The sequence below is a fragment of the Lontra canadensis genome, unplaced genomic scaffold (genome assembly GCF_010015895.1).
Source record: "Lontra canadensis isolate GAN:19392208 unplaced genomic scaffold, GSC_riverotter_1.0 scaffold6, whole genome shotgun sequence".
Taxonomy (NCBI): domain Eukaryota; kingdom Metazoa; phylum Chordata; class Mammalia; order Carnivora; family Mustelidae; genus Lontra; species Lontra canadensis.
Window position 1 is genome coordinate 21,087,227 of NW_022631000.1, and position 14,772 is coordinate 21,101,998.

At 51.6% G+C, this 14,772-nt stretch overlaps 1 protein-coding gene across 1 annotated transcript in view; it reads left to right on the forward strand.

Annotated features, from left to right (window-relative positions):
- The window catches only part of SPSB4 (splA/ryanodine receptor domain and SOCS box containing 4), a 77,215-nt gene extending 62,778 nt beyond the window's left edge, over nucleotides 1–14,437 (forward strand). Inside the window, exon 3 of the mRNA XM_032852357.1 lies at nucleotides 13,218–14,437. Within this exon, the coding sequence (XP_032708248.1) occupies nucleotides 13,218–13,345 (128 nt within the window). The 3' untranslated portion in view covers nucleotides 13,346–14,437. The remainder of the gene's footprint in view (nucleotides 1–13,217) is intronic.
- Nucleotides 14,438–14,772: the final 335 nt, after the last annotated feature.

Consider the following 14,772-nt stretch of genomic DNA (forward strand, 5'->3'; position numbering starts at 1 on the left):
CTTCCCAAGCCATCCCCTAAATACGGGGCTCCTCTTGGGCTACTTGGATCCTCTGACTAAAGGAGTGGGGAGCCAGGCTGAGAAAACTAGGCAGACTCCATCCAAGAATTCAGTTTACTCATCAGTTTTGCTTAACTTAAGAAAAACAAGTTTCCACCATCCTCCTCGGGGCCTGTTTCTGAGCTCACACTTGGAAAGGTCAAATAAACTCAATACATCCATTAGAAGGCCTTCATATTAAACCCCCGGGGCTTATGCTGTTCAGCGAGAGGCTAGAGTGATGACGTTTCCCAAGTGGAAGGAAGATTGCCTGACCTTGGCTGTTTGCTAGGAAACAGGAGTTAACTGTGCCAGTTAGCCTCGATGGTTGCAGGGTGCACGGCCCAGGGCTGTTTTGGGAAGGGATGGCGGTAGTGCTGGTCGTTCCTCCTGGAGGGGAAAAGCCCCCTCGTGCAGGCTGCTTTGGCTTTCTTTTTTTTCCAAACTGTTGAAACCAAATCCCAGGTGGAACCAGGTGGATTGGATGACCCGTTAGTAGCTGCCCCCTCCTGGACAGGGTCCCTCGTCTGTGCCCGATCTCCCCACTTGCCGGCTGGCCAAGGGCTGTGTTGGGCCAGGGGCTCACCTCCAGTCCATCTGGAGGTCTCCACGCAAGGAGACAGAACTACCCACCCCACACACACAGCGAGCGAGGCTGAGGGGTGGGGTGTGGGGGCATCGAGGCTGGGTGGCAATCAGCAGAGCTGGGTTCCTTTCCCCGTGCCTGTCACCCCACCTCCCCAGGAGGGTCTGCCAACAGAAAGCATGTCCCAGTTGCAGTTGCAGCCCCATTTCACCACTTCGCTGTGGCTCTAAGCAAGCTGCCTGACTTCTCTCTGTGCCTCAGTTCCCTCAGCTGGTGAGTGGGCATGCATAATAGTAGTTACCTCACTGAGTCACAGTGAGGAGTAAGTATGGGAAAACTCAGGCCATCCCCCGGCCTAAGAAGTGCTATATGCATCCTTGCTCTGTTTACATTTTTATTGCTATTGTTCCCAAAAATCTACCAAAGAGCCTAGGAGGGCACAAAGACAGACTTTGAAAGTAAATAGATCCACACTCAGGACTTACCTCATGCTTCTGATTCTGATGAGAAGATGGGCAGGAAGAGCCCCAGAGTAGAAGGGTGGGTGAGCTGGGCTGGTGCGTGGGACTCCACAGAGCTAGACTCGCTCCCTGGCTTCCTGGGGCCCAAGCTGCTCTGGTCTCCTCCAACCTCTGGTCGGAATCATCTCTGGTTACTGAGACAGAGACCTCCTTCAGGGGGTGTCCGTCCTGCTCTCCACACCCGCTGCCCATTTCCACTTTGTTCTAAAGGAGCAGCTGAAACAACAGTAGTTGTCACGAGTAATGGCCCCGCCACGCCAGGGCCTGAGCCCGTGGCCCTCATCTTGTGCCCCCATGCCTCCCGAGGCAGGCGTTGTCCCCATGCTGCGGAGGAAGCAGCCAGTCATTTAAAGCCAATGGTCAGCTCCCAGCCTGGGCTGCCTCTCCTACCAGCGGTGCCTTCCCCCGAGCAGTGCTAAGTTCCTGGCAGGCAAGAATGACCCCTTTATTACTCATCAGCTAGCATTCAGCTGTGATCTGTCTTCTGGCCAGAGAGGGGCCAGTCCATAACTTCTCTCTCTCACTTTTACTCTCCTTCTCTGTTTTTGACAGGACCTCTGACACACAGAATTGGATTCAACATAATCCTTCCTTGTAATACACCGTCCTTGGTCCCACGCATAGTCCTCTTTCATTCTAATTCACTTATTTAGGTATTTACTTCTTTATAATTTAATGTTACCATGAACCCATCCCCAAGCCAAGGACTGGAACATGGGCAGTTGGATACCCGTGTGTCCTTCCCTGGTTCAGAGCTGCCCACCCTCACTTCTCTGAATTTTGTGTTTATTGTGCCTTATAGATTTTTCTACTTATATGGCTAAAGAATGACTCATCTAGTTGTTCTTGAGCTTTCTACTTTGTTCCAATACCACTGTATTCATTGCTACAGTTTTAAGTAGGTCTTTTTATCTGGTCAGCAAGTCCTGCTGCTCCCACACTCCTCCTTCTTTAGAAGGGCATACACCATGAGGAGAGGGGCCCATCCCTGAGGGCCCCAACACTGATTGGAGCATGTCCCAGCTCTCTCTGAAGGACCATTCTGCTCCCTTCTGAGGTCGTCCCATGTGGGGTATGTTTTTTCCAATATCCGTAGGGGCAACCAGGTTTTCCCAGGACTGGAGACATAGGGATGATGCATGGTGCAGAGTGGATAATGGCCAGAGAGCTCCCCCCACCTCCCTGAGGCTCTCCCTGCATGCCCAGGGGCTATCCTCAGCCAAAGCCAGGATGTCCAGCCCTCACACTGCTCCCCAGGGCGAGCTCCACGTTGAAAACAGGCAGATTTTCTGGGAAATTTTTCAGCTGAGTCAGGAACATCCTTCCACCAGATCAGGAACTGGCGCAGTGTGTTACTAATTCTGTCTGCCTGTGGGGACCTCGCTGGAGGGTTCTTTAGCTGGCTTAGGCCAGTGTAAAGGGGCTGCTTTTTTAAATTCGTTCCTCGTACCAGAAGAGCTGGGCTGCAATTTCATTTGAAAGATGAGACTTAGAGCAGCTGCATCCTTTACTCCAGACGCCAGCCTGCTCATTCCCACGGACCAAGCACCCATGACGTCCAGAGCAGGGCCATGAGGGCTGGGTGGCAAGGACAAGAGCCAGTCCCTACCTGTGGGAGCCCACAGTCTACAGGGGTGAAGGCAGCACCAACAACACGAAATGATTCTAGAGCAATTCAGGGTGGTCCAGGATTTATCACAGTTGGGGGTTAGAGAAACCGCATTTCCCCATCTAAAAATTAGACAATGATGTCTGGCAGCAGGACAGAATATTTCCGACAGGGATTGTCTCATAAACTCCTCAGGTGAGTCACCATAATGATGAGAACCACTCAAAGGCCTCTGCTGGGGAGGGCGATTTGGGGGACAAGAGGGAGTCTCACCCAGCAGAGGGAGGGAGCCATGCTGGAAGGCAAGAGGGCAGACACGGGGAGACCCTTGCAAGGCTGCTTTTCCTGGTGGAGTCAGGAAGCGAACAACGGGCTGGTGGTGAAGGTAGAAAGTCAGGATGGGTCACAGATGTTTGGAAGATAGGCATGGAAGGGCTTGCTGGTAGGCCAATTGGGAGGGCGGAGGAAGGCTTGGGAGCCTAAGACGTGGTCTCTAGGGCAGGGATCCCACCAGAGAAGCACAGCGGTGAGGCGGATGGGCTGGGATAAGTGTTTGGTTTCTCTGCTGGGCATTGGGATGTGTGTGGAGCAACCCCATGGTCCAAGTCTGACCACTGTATTGGAATCACTGGGAACCTTGTGAAGTTGCTGGTTCTGATGGAGTTGTGCTGGGTGGGCTTGAGATCTCCCATTCCCAACAGGCTCCTGGGGGAAGCTGATGCTGCTGGTTCGTGGATGCTCACTGGGGTCCCAGACTGGAGCTGGGGTAAGGTGGTGGGACACTGTCCCCGGTTCGGGTAATAGCAGGTGCCCAGTCCCTGCTGAGTTAAGGTCTGTAGTCACTTTAGTTCCCCTCCAAAATGAAAGTACCTCAGTCTTCAGGAATACCAGAATACCCGTTTGGATCATTCCAGTCAGAATTCCAGGACATGAAACTGGGAAGGGACACGTGCCTTTTTGGAAATGTTTTCATTAGAAGAGTGAGGCACACACCATTTCACAGTGCTCTTTCATCCCTGGGACATGCATGGTCACCTGTATGGACACTTGGCTAGGATCTGCTCACAGTGAGGTGAGGACACTTTCTACTTTAACACACTAGATCTTCCACAATTGAATTTGTTTCCTCAAAGCATCATTTGAGAAAACTATGAACTTTTCCCATTGTTGGACAAATGAGATTCTTTGAACATTTCTAAGAGATAAGCCTTTGGAGGTGATAAGCATCTTCACTCAATGGTAGGGCTAGCTAACTCATTAATTTTCTAAAACTTCTCTTACCTGCTGCTTCCTCCAGGAAGCCATCCAGGGTACCCCCAGGCTGAGTTAGGTGCTCCTCTTCTTGGCTCTTCCAACTCCCCTTATAGTTCCTGCTAGTAAAAACAAACCTGTCTGGGCTGCCACCATTTATTCCAGTCTCTCTGTTCCATCTTTAGCCCTCTGAGCCCCTGGGTGCCCAGCTCCCTGCTCAGGTCTTGCAAAGTACATGTGTAAGTAGAAGTACGATGACTGCATGTGTGTGTGACTCCTCATCGCACCAGAGGAACAAGACTTTATCCTTAAAGTCCACAAAATGACACTGGGACTCTGGTATCCCTCCAAACCTGTCTTTTTTTTTTTTTTTTTTTTTTTAAATTAGAGAGAGGGAAAACACAAGCAGAAGCAGTGGCAGTGGAAGGCAGAGGGAGAAGCAGGCTCCCTGCTGAGCAAGGATCCTGAGGTGGGACTTGATCCCAGGATCCTAGAACCCTGGGATCATGACCTGAGCTGAGGGCAGATGCATAATTGACTAAGCCACCCAGGCGCCCCCCTCCAAACCCTTCTTAAGAAGACTTTGATTAAAACAGTGATGTTCTCATGCTTTGATTTCCCCATCTGCAGAATTGGCCAGTGAAGATGTCTTACACTGCTTGGGGAGATTTCAAGTTTGCTGTCAATAGAGCCTGACCTTGGCCTCGGACTAGGGTAGAAGCCAAGCTAGGCCTTCTCTCCGGTACAGCTCTCCACAGCCCTGCCAGGCTCTGAGTCTGGGCAGGTGAGGGGACCCCTTCCCATCTCCCCAGTCCTTCCCAGACTAAACACAAAGAGGTTTCTGCAGGCTGCATCTGCTTAGAAGCTGAGGGGGCCCCAAAAAGAGCTGAGGCCACAGATCCCCAGGGAGGCCCAAGTCCCCAACACCTGCCCGGAGCCATTCATTCTTCCTCACAACTCACACCCAACCACTGGCTTTGCGGGGCCAGGGCATACCAGCCAAGTGAGCAGACAGCCCCAGCCCTGCTGAGATCTTAGCCAAGAGGGCAGAGGACACCTGTGGAGGAAAGACCCTCAGATGAAGGATTTAGGTTACCAGATTCTTCATTCCTTTGACAGTGCTAATGTGAGCCTGTGGCTAAAACAAGCCTCACTGGGTAAACCCGAGTGCAGCCTCTGAGCAGCCAGCCCTGCCTTTGATAATATGGCAGGTTATGGCCAGCCAGGTATCACCTCCTCCAGGAAGCCCACCCGGCCTGTGCTAGCAGCCTGGGAGCCACAGCCCTAGGTCTCCGAGGCTCATCTAACGTTCATCTCACAGGCTTCACCAGCCCAGCCATTCACTTGTTCATGTACATTTAAGCCTAATCTCAGTGGGTTCAGTTAGTCCTTCCGCTGCCAGGATGCAATGTGATTTCTGTTCTGCCAAGCGTCAGCGGTGGAAGGGACCCTAAGCCTTCTTGCCAAGCCCCTTGCCGTGCTGACAGGGGCGGGGACCCTGGGCTCCCTCCGAAGGCAGAGCCGCTCTGCCAGCTGGTGGCTGAGGCCAGGCTGGGCCCTGGGCTGCCAGCTGTTCAGGCACTTCAAACACGGCTGTGCGGCAGGGTCAGGGCTAGGAGGGCCGGCAAAGGAACTGAACAGGGATGAACCAGTCACAAGGCGCTCCCTGTTCCAGTGTGTTCTCAGACCCCAGCCACTCCCTGGCTGCCCACCTCTCCGCCTGCCTCCATACCCTTTGTCATTCAGCTGGGGAAGGAGGAAAGTGAAGGAAGGGGATGTGGATGAATAGAGCACAAAAGGAGAGTGTCCTAGGGCCCAGAGGCTTCTCGGAGAGGAAAGAGTAGCCAACAGTGCAGGTGGCTGATGCGGGGGTCAGAGATTGGGGTGCCGGAATGGGCTTTTAGGAATGTGGCTGAGCTCCATGGCCTGGCCCAGAGGTGGGCAGCTGGGTGGAGGAGAGTGTCCCGAGCATGAGGCAGTGCAGAACCAGGAGCCTGAGCAATGAGAGGCTGCGTCCGTGGGGGAGTCCGTCAGTCAGGGGTGGCCAGAGCATGTGCGGGCCAGAGCCCTGACAAGAGGTCAGCCCAGCGCTGTGAGCCTCGGGGGAGCCGGGACTTCTCACAAGCAGATGGTGGGTGCAGAGCTTCGGATGTGGCAAGAGGGAGCAGAAAGTCGTGCCCCGCCTCCTGGGCCTGAAGGCACAGACAGCCTCCTCAGGGGAGTCTGGGGGACAAGGCTCCATGCACTTAAGGCAGGAAGTGGGGGGAGGTCTCAGAGAAGTCAGGGTGCAATTTTCTGTTGTAAAACTGCAGTCCAGAGAGCACAGTGGGAGATTCACTGAGGGCTGGGGTGAGAGGCGAGGGGGCACAGAGCATGAAGGGGAGGATGGCACTTGAGAGAATCGATGGCCATAGACAGGAGGCCTTCCTTCACATCCATGTTCTATTTTTCTCCTCTCTTGTCCTGGAATCTCGTACCATCCTGTTTGTTGGATTCTTTTTTCATTTTGCTGGAGTTCATCCCTGTGTGCTATGTGGGGCCGTTCCCCTGCATCTGGGAGCACTGTGGAGTCTTGGTGGGGGGAGTGTGTTCTGCTGGGCCGGGTCCTGGCCAGGGAGCTGGAAGGCGTGCCAGACCCACAGGGACTTCATCCAGGTGGAAGCCTCCTCCCACCAGCCCCCGTGCCCTCCGCTGGCTTGGGCTCCACGGGGCCTCTCTATCCAACCGCAGTGCTGAGCAGGAGCTTTCCCTGGGCTGTCCACCTGACCCCAAGCGCGGGCCTGGGCTTCAGCTGCCCCTGATGCCAAGCTCAGAGTTCTTCAAGGGAGTACCCCGATGTTTGCTCTGTGTCCAGTCTGCCCTCTGTTGCTGGAGCTCGGGGCTTCTCCAGGGTTCCTCGGGTGAGAACCATGTCCAGCCCTGGCATACAAGGCCACCAGTTCTCTGTTTAAATTTCCCACCAACCTGTCCCACCTGCCCGTGTCTTCCTGGAATTTACCCGAACATCTCGGTTGCTAACTACCTTTCTTCTGCCCTTTCAGGGAGACGGGGCTGGGATGGATATGAGCGCATAGCCCAGGCTGCCCCCTGGAACACAGTCCCACGCAGTTCAGGTGGCATTTTCTAGCACTTTTTGTCCCGGGTTCTCCCCTTTGGAGGTTTCCCACGTCCTCCCTCCACAGTGTTGCTAGGGAGGGCCATGCATTATTTAGGACCACTCTGCTGTGCGGCACTCCTATGCGCACAAGGGGACTCACTCACTCTCTATCCCAGGGAAAAATGTGGGGCCCATCTGTGCCAGGGACGCTTGCTGGCCCAGAGTTCATCAGAAAACACTGCTTAGTCCCAGCTGTAGTCATAGCCCTTTTTGCTGGGGAGACGGCGAAGCTTGCAAAGAGAAAAGCCCAGATTCTAAATGCTTACTAGGTGGAGATTAGGCCCCTGTCGACCATGACAGGGCTCGTCGGTATAGGGATGCCATATATTTTGGAAGTGAGCAGGTGATTATGTATTCGTCTATTGGTGTAATAAACCGAGTGGAGTGACACCTGATAGATGTGGATGCCAAGGGTGGGGGAGCCAAGTCTTTGGGGAGGAGGTGACCCTTGGTGGGGGTCCTACCGAGGAGGCAGGTTTCTGGCAGGCAGTTCAGGGAAGGGTCTTCCAGCTGGAGAAGCAGCATGAGGGGAGTCCCAGGGGCCTGCAGGCAATCCTCCGAGTCTTCCAACACCAAAACCTTAGTCTGTGGATAAGCTATTAGCACAGTGTATGGCACATGGAGTGTGTGTGTGTGTGTGTGTGTGCTTGTCTGCATGTGTGTCTTCTCATTTCTTTTCCTAAAAACAAAAGGTACCCAGGTCTACTTGAGTTCAGATGTCACGGCTGTCACTCAAATCTTCCTCCATCTGCTGACCATTGTCTAAAACAGTTGCAAAAGAATTTCACCTCATGACCTTAAAATGTTGCTCTTTTTTCAAAATATAAACATAGGGATGGGAGTAGGGTCTGGTGATTCACATCTTAGCATCTTCTGCTGCAGGGAGAGGAGACTGTCAAGGGACCCAGGAAAGCTGCTTCAGCCACCAGTCCCTGAGGAAAATCTCTACACTTCCATCACAGACGTGGACTATCTAAGCCAGTTGATCTAACTTCCCCCATTTTATTGACAGCAAAACAGAGTCCCTGGGAAGTTCCGTGGCTTACTTGGGGTTGGTCGTACAGGAGGTTTGTGGCAGAGAATTATGGAAAATACAGGTCACTGTAGAACCTTGGAGATGATTGCCTTGGGATATTTTTAGCATGGAACCAGACATTCAGCCCCAGCTCCAATAAATCTTCATCAAGAACCGAGTGTTGCTGTCAATTAGGACAATGTACTGAGGCATTTTTAGAACTACAGTAAGTAAACTATTACTATTTTTAAAGGTACCCCTTGGGCTGATGGCCTGAAATAAGACATCTTTAAGGCAAAGAGTGTGCAGTGTCATACCATCACTGCAACACGCAGATGGAGGTCTTGCTCTCCCCTTCTTTACAGAGGAGGAATATGTGGGTCTAAGAAGGTGAGCCAGCCATGGCCCAACGGTGGTGGGAGCAGGAGCAGGGACTCCACGCTGGCCTCTTCTCCCCACTCTACCCTGTTGGGGCAGGGTGGGGGATGCCTGGCTTGTGTTTGGATCCATACCCACCCAGCAGGGAGTAGAGCCCCCGCCCCCCAACTCAGCCTGTGACTTTTTATTTTTCTTAACGTACATGTGTTTTTTAAGTATAAATAGACAGAAAGTCAGGGGACTAAGCTTGATGGTTTTCACCAGCTGAACACAATAGTGTAACTAGAACTCAACAGGATAGTGTCTACCCCCCAGGAGTGTCCTCCTGCCTCCCTCATCACCTCCTGCCCAGTATTGGCACTGCCCTTGCTTCATCATCCTGGCTTTGGAAGCCTATAAGTGAAGACACGCATGATGTGCCTCTCTTTCGCTCATGAATATGTTTGTGATGCATCCACGTGTTTGCATGTCCTCATGGGTCCTTCCTTCTCGTGGCTGCTTAGTGTTCTGCTCTATGCAGACACAGTTTATGTGTGCGGTCCCCTGTTGGCAGACCGCAGAACTGTAGTTTCCAGATAGGTGCTCTTACAAATAATGCTTCTGTGAGCGTTCCTGCACGTGCATTTGGGAGCCCTGGTGTACCTGAAGTTTAACTGCAGGCAAGAGGCACGGCTTTAGGTGCCTGGAGTAGTTGTGCCCGGTTGCATGTTCTCGGCGTTACAAGAGTCCCTGTTTCACGCATCCTTGCCTGCACTTGCTGTTGTCTTGTTTGCATTTGGGCTGTTAGGGTTGGCGTGTAGCAGACTCACATTGTGGCACTAATCTGCACTTCTCTGGTGAGTCATGAAGTCAAGCATTTTTTTTCAGGAACTTATTGACCATTTGGATATTCACTTTTGGGGAACAAGGATTCCTTTTTCAAAAATTTTTGTTTTAGTTGGAAAACATTTCTGAAAATGACTCCTATGCTGAAAGATCCTAGGTTTCTCTTGCCACCTGGTTGATCATTTCTGGCATTTGGCTGCTCGAAGAAGGCTTCTGAAGCCAAGGGGAGTCAGCAAAGAGGAGTCAGGGGGTGGGCCCAGCTGCCACAGGGCATCCCCTGAGCTTTGGGAGTTTCACAGCCACTGCAAGGACTTGCCCTGTGCACTTGGGCACTGCTGTGTGGCTGTCCGTGTAAAGGTCCCTCAAGAAATGAGAAGAGATGATTTGTGTCACACTTAGCACTAACGATGTCCCCTGGGCTCTACCCCAAACCCTTTGTCACTTCCTTTAGAGTTGGGCTCTGGAATCGATCTCCGTGACTGCAGAGGAATAACAATAAATAGAGTTCTTCCCTTCTCCCAGACCCTAACTAGGCAGGGAACACACAGGGAATTGGGTTTGTTGACGAAGCTTAGCATTTTGGACACTGAGGACCTAATGTGTGCCTAGAGCTTTAAAATATTTAAGAAAGCTCTCAAGGTCTGGCAGTGATGATCAACTCAAAATTTTCCTGATGCAAAGTGCAAGCCCATCTCCCCTCATTCAGGGAAGGAACTTCTGGCCTCCCAGCCAGAGCCTACCTCATTACCAGCCCTCCCCAAGCTTATCGTCCCCAAGGGCAACCACGAAAATGCTTGGATAGGAAGGAGGGAGCTAGAAGTGGCTTACGGTAAACACCTACTATATGCTGGGCACTGTGCTAAGGGCATCACACTGGCTCACTGACTCCTCACCACAAACCTTTTGTCAATTAAAACCTACTCAGTTCTTGAAGGATTTATAGGGAAGTGGGGAGCTAAGATGGAAATGCTGCCAGGCAAAAGTAATTCATTCCAATTGCTTGAAACATCTGGAGAAGACATGCCCAGGAACAGAACATCAACTTGTTCATTTAACAGTGTCTGGGACATTCGCCTGTGATGGGAGCAGACTGAGGGCTGTAGATCCTAAGACGGGTGAGTCAGGGTCACATCCTTTAAGAAGCTTACAGTCACTTTGTACCCATTCCTTGTTCAGTGAATGGGACAGAGCATCCTTGCGACATCTGTCCAACTGGAAGGAGAGCACACTTTGGCTCCATACACCTTGGGCACAGCGCCCACCCGTGTCCTGCCGACATGCCACGCGTGGGGACCAGCTTCTAGCTCAGGCCAGCTGTGTGTCCTTGGGCAAGTGAATCACCCTCTTTGTGCTTCAGTTTCCTCCTCCTTAAAATGGGGTAAGAGTAATAGTCATAAAACAATCCTACCCCCAAAGTTTCGTTGTGATAGGAGTTTGACACATACAAGCGTACAAGCAGCTACAAATAAAGCTACAAAATAAATACGTAAATCTTAAAAAAAAAAACTTATTATGTGGTCAGGTGGTTCTAAACACCTGGTTCTAAACCACCTGACCACATAATAAGTCTTTTTTTTTTTTTTTAAGATTTTATTTATTTATTTGAGAGAGAGACAGAGAGAGAGCACAAGCAGGGGGAAGGGACAGGCAGGCTCCTGGCTCGGCACTGAACCTACCCCGGGGCTCCATCCCAGGGCCCTAGGGATCATGACTTGAGCCAAAGCCAGACGCTTAACCAACTGAGCTACCCAGGTGCCCCCATAAAAAGTCTTCAATAAAGAGTAACTACAGGGGCGCCTGGGTGGCTCAGTTGGTTAAGCCTCTGCCTTCGGCTCAGGTCATGATCCCAGGGTCCTGGGATCGAGCCCTGAGTCGGGCTCTCTGCTCGGTGAGGAGCCTGCTTCCTTCCCTCTCTCTCTGCCTGCTTGTGATCTCTCTCTCTCTGTGTCAAATAAATAAATAAAATATTAAAAAAAAAGAAGAGTAACTACAGTCAACCTGAAACTAATGTAAATTGTGTGTCAGCAATGCTTAAATACAAAATATATTTTGTATATATAAATAAACAAAAATTTACAATCAGACAGGAGGATTTGGGTTTGAGAGGGGGGTGTTCACAGAGGCATGATCTGGAGATCAGTGCAAAGCTTGGCTCAGAACCAAGTTGGGGACAGGGAGAAAGAGCGCTGGGTACAGGGGTGTAGCTGAGGGAGGCTGGGGGGGCACGTCAAGAGGGGTGTCAAGTGTTGGTCTGGGCATGGTGACTATGGGACCATCTGCTTTCTGAGCCTGAAAAACGGGATGCCTGGTCCTCCCTGGCCAACAGCGAGGGTTTATATGAGGATAAGAGGGCACTGAGGGGAGAATATTTAAAGCCACCAATACCCCGTGCAGATATGAGACCGTGCAGCCTCGCCCCCAGTGAAGGAGAGCTGGACACACTTCAGGGTGAGGCTTCCAGGGCACCAGCCAAGTCCTGCCTTAGTTCTAAATGGCTCTCTATATGAACTACGCAGCTCTAGTAAATTAAAATGTCCATAAACACACTCTTGACTGCTTTTCCATCCCTTATGATATTACTCCTCTCGTTGCTCTTATGTTAGTTATTTGCTACTTACAGCTCAATTGCATCTTAGTATATTATAGAATGCTTTTAAATTATCACTTATTCTGTTACCAAAGAAAGTGGGAAGATGCAGCTTCCGGCCTCTAGCATGTTCCTGCAGGCTTGGGGAAACCAAGCCTGTGCAAGCCAGGTGAGATAACTGTAACCACCTCCATCTTCATTCTTGATCCAGCAGACCAGCACCATTCCTCTCTCTCTAGATCTCTCGGCCTGTCCTGTCTTATGCCTCTCTGCCTTTGCCTATTCTCTTGGCCTAGAGCACTCTCCTCCCTAACATTACATAAAGCTCCTACTCACCCTTCAAAACCTCATTCAGTTATTCTCCTTTGAACCTTTCAAACAGTTCTTGCATAGGAACTGCCTGGTTTCTGTCCCCTGTGCATTTAAGAATTATTGCGTATATTATACTCTACTCAGATTATTCACCCATTTTAATTTGGGACCACGAGCCTTCCTCTGCTTCTAGGGCTGCCTCTGGCCTTGGCTTTGTTATCTCTGCATCCCTGGGTCCAATCAGAGGGCATGGAAGAGACTAAGAGCTTAATAAACATGTTTGCAGTAAAACTAACTAAACTTGGTCCTACATCCAAAGGTTCTATGGCTTGTGGTCTTTAATTCATGAAATTTTCCAGAACTGGATATTAAAAGAAAATGCATCCCTCTGCTGATTATCAAAAGATGTTAAGTGTGAGGGTTCAGAGGAATTTCAAACAGTCTCCCTAAGCTTAACCTGTTTCTAAGAGGAAGTCCCCTGCAGATCCCCTCCTAGGTCAGAAGATTTCATTTTTACCAGGACCTGCAACGAGAGGTATTTTTTCCATTGAGACACACTGAGCACCCACATCAGAGACAGTTTTCATGGAATGATATTTACCCTTGTTATGGTCATTGCTGTCCACTTACTCTTTCTTTTCTTTTTTCTTGTCTTTCCTTCCTTCCTTCCTTTCTTTCTTCCTTCCTTCTTTCGCTGGTCACCGTCCAGTGAACTGATTTCACCATTCTTTAGTCTAACCGGTTGTTTCCCACAGTTTGAAAAACACTGCTCTAAGCCCTCAGCTAATATAACCAGAGGCGGCTTCTCGGAGGAGGAGCCCTAGGCCCTGAACTTCAGCTGTGAGGAGCCCATGCGCCAGTAGTGGGCAGAGGGTAGGCGGGGGCGAGCAAGTGTGCAAGGCACCACCGAGACTAACCCACTCCCCTCTCGTTGCAGCCGAGCCCCTGCCGCTGATGGACCTGTGCCGGAGATCCATCCGCCTGGCCCTGGGCCGCCAGCGCCTGCGGGACATCGGCGCCCTGCCCCTGCCTCAGTCTCTCAAAAACTATCTGCAGTACCAGTGAGGCTGCGGAGCAGCAGTGGGTACGCACACACAGCAGGGCCTGGCATCTCCTGGTCACGCGGTACCTTCAGGAAGGGGTGCTCCTCCTCGCCCCAGCGCGCCAGGACACTCAGTTCCTTGAAAGGACGGGGACGCGTTCCCACCTCGGAAAATGAAATGTCTCTTGCCAACAGTATTCGCTGCCTTGAAGGCGGCCCTTCTAAGTCAGGCACCTCCTCGGAAGCCGTGCAGAGCCCCGAACCTGCACGCGGCGGAGATCCTGCCCACCGACCGAGACCCAGCGGCCACCGGTATTGACCAGGGAGCCTGTCTCCTTAGTCAAGAGAATGAATAAAAACATCTGGGCAGGAGACTTCTGTTGCGTGTCCTGGTGCAGACAGGGCCGGGGGAAACTGGCCAGCTCCGGGAGCAAATTGCCTCTGAATAATGAATGACGAAAACAGCCGGATGCGGGTGCCCCTGTGGGCCCCCACCCCTTGACACTTTAGGACTTTGTGCCCCTTTGCAAGGCTCTTACCCAGGGTTGTCCAACTGCGGAATTGGCACGTGGACAGAGCTGTGTTTCCACACTTTCCAGCTTACCTCTTGGAACATTGTTTACTTAATCCCGTCACCGCCTTCCGTTACCCACCCACCCCCACCCCTGCGCGGACCCACAGTTCTCTCGCTACCCCAGGCACCTCTATTCAGGGAAGCTGAGTCTGACTAATTCACCCCAGGGACAGAGTGTATCCTTATTATTATTATTATTGTTATTATTATCTTGAGTCACGCTACATTTTAAAAGAGGAATGCGGTGAGGGCAGTACTTAGTCCAAAGGTGCTAATGGGGGAATTTGGGGCATTGTGCCACACAAATGGATGATGTCCTCAGGTTGGGGAGCCTTTCCGGGGTGCTGGGGGTCTCTAGGCAACCGCCCATTCCGGAGGTGCCTCGCTGCCACAAAGCTTTATTTGTGCGAATTATTTTTTCACTTTGGGAGACATGTCCGAGTTTGTTTCTGTTTCCAGTGTGCGTGTGATGTGCTCTTTATTTATCAGCTTGGGGCTGCATGGGCAGCCCTGTCGCTGGCAGGGTGGCCATGGGCAGCAGCTTCTCTGCCTGTTTCCAATCCGGTCCCCTGCTGGAGACGATGCTGCCGCCGCCTCCTCCACCTCCGCCATTGGGAATCTCTCATGTGTTTCTGAAGCCCTCTGCCTAGACCCATTTTTAACTGGAAATTGTCACAGCAGGGGGATTCCAGAGCCCCAGCCGGCACTGCCTCCCCCCACTTTAATGTGAATTCGACCGATGAATGAGGAGCGTTTCTAATAAAGTTTGTCCTTCAGTCCTTCAGCTGCTCAGTACATGTTCTGTGGGGAGAGGTGGGCGGGGGCCTTGTGTCAGCCTGGCTGGTGTGTCCCCAGACCCTCAGGAGGCAGCAATGC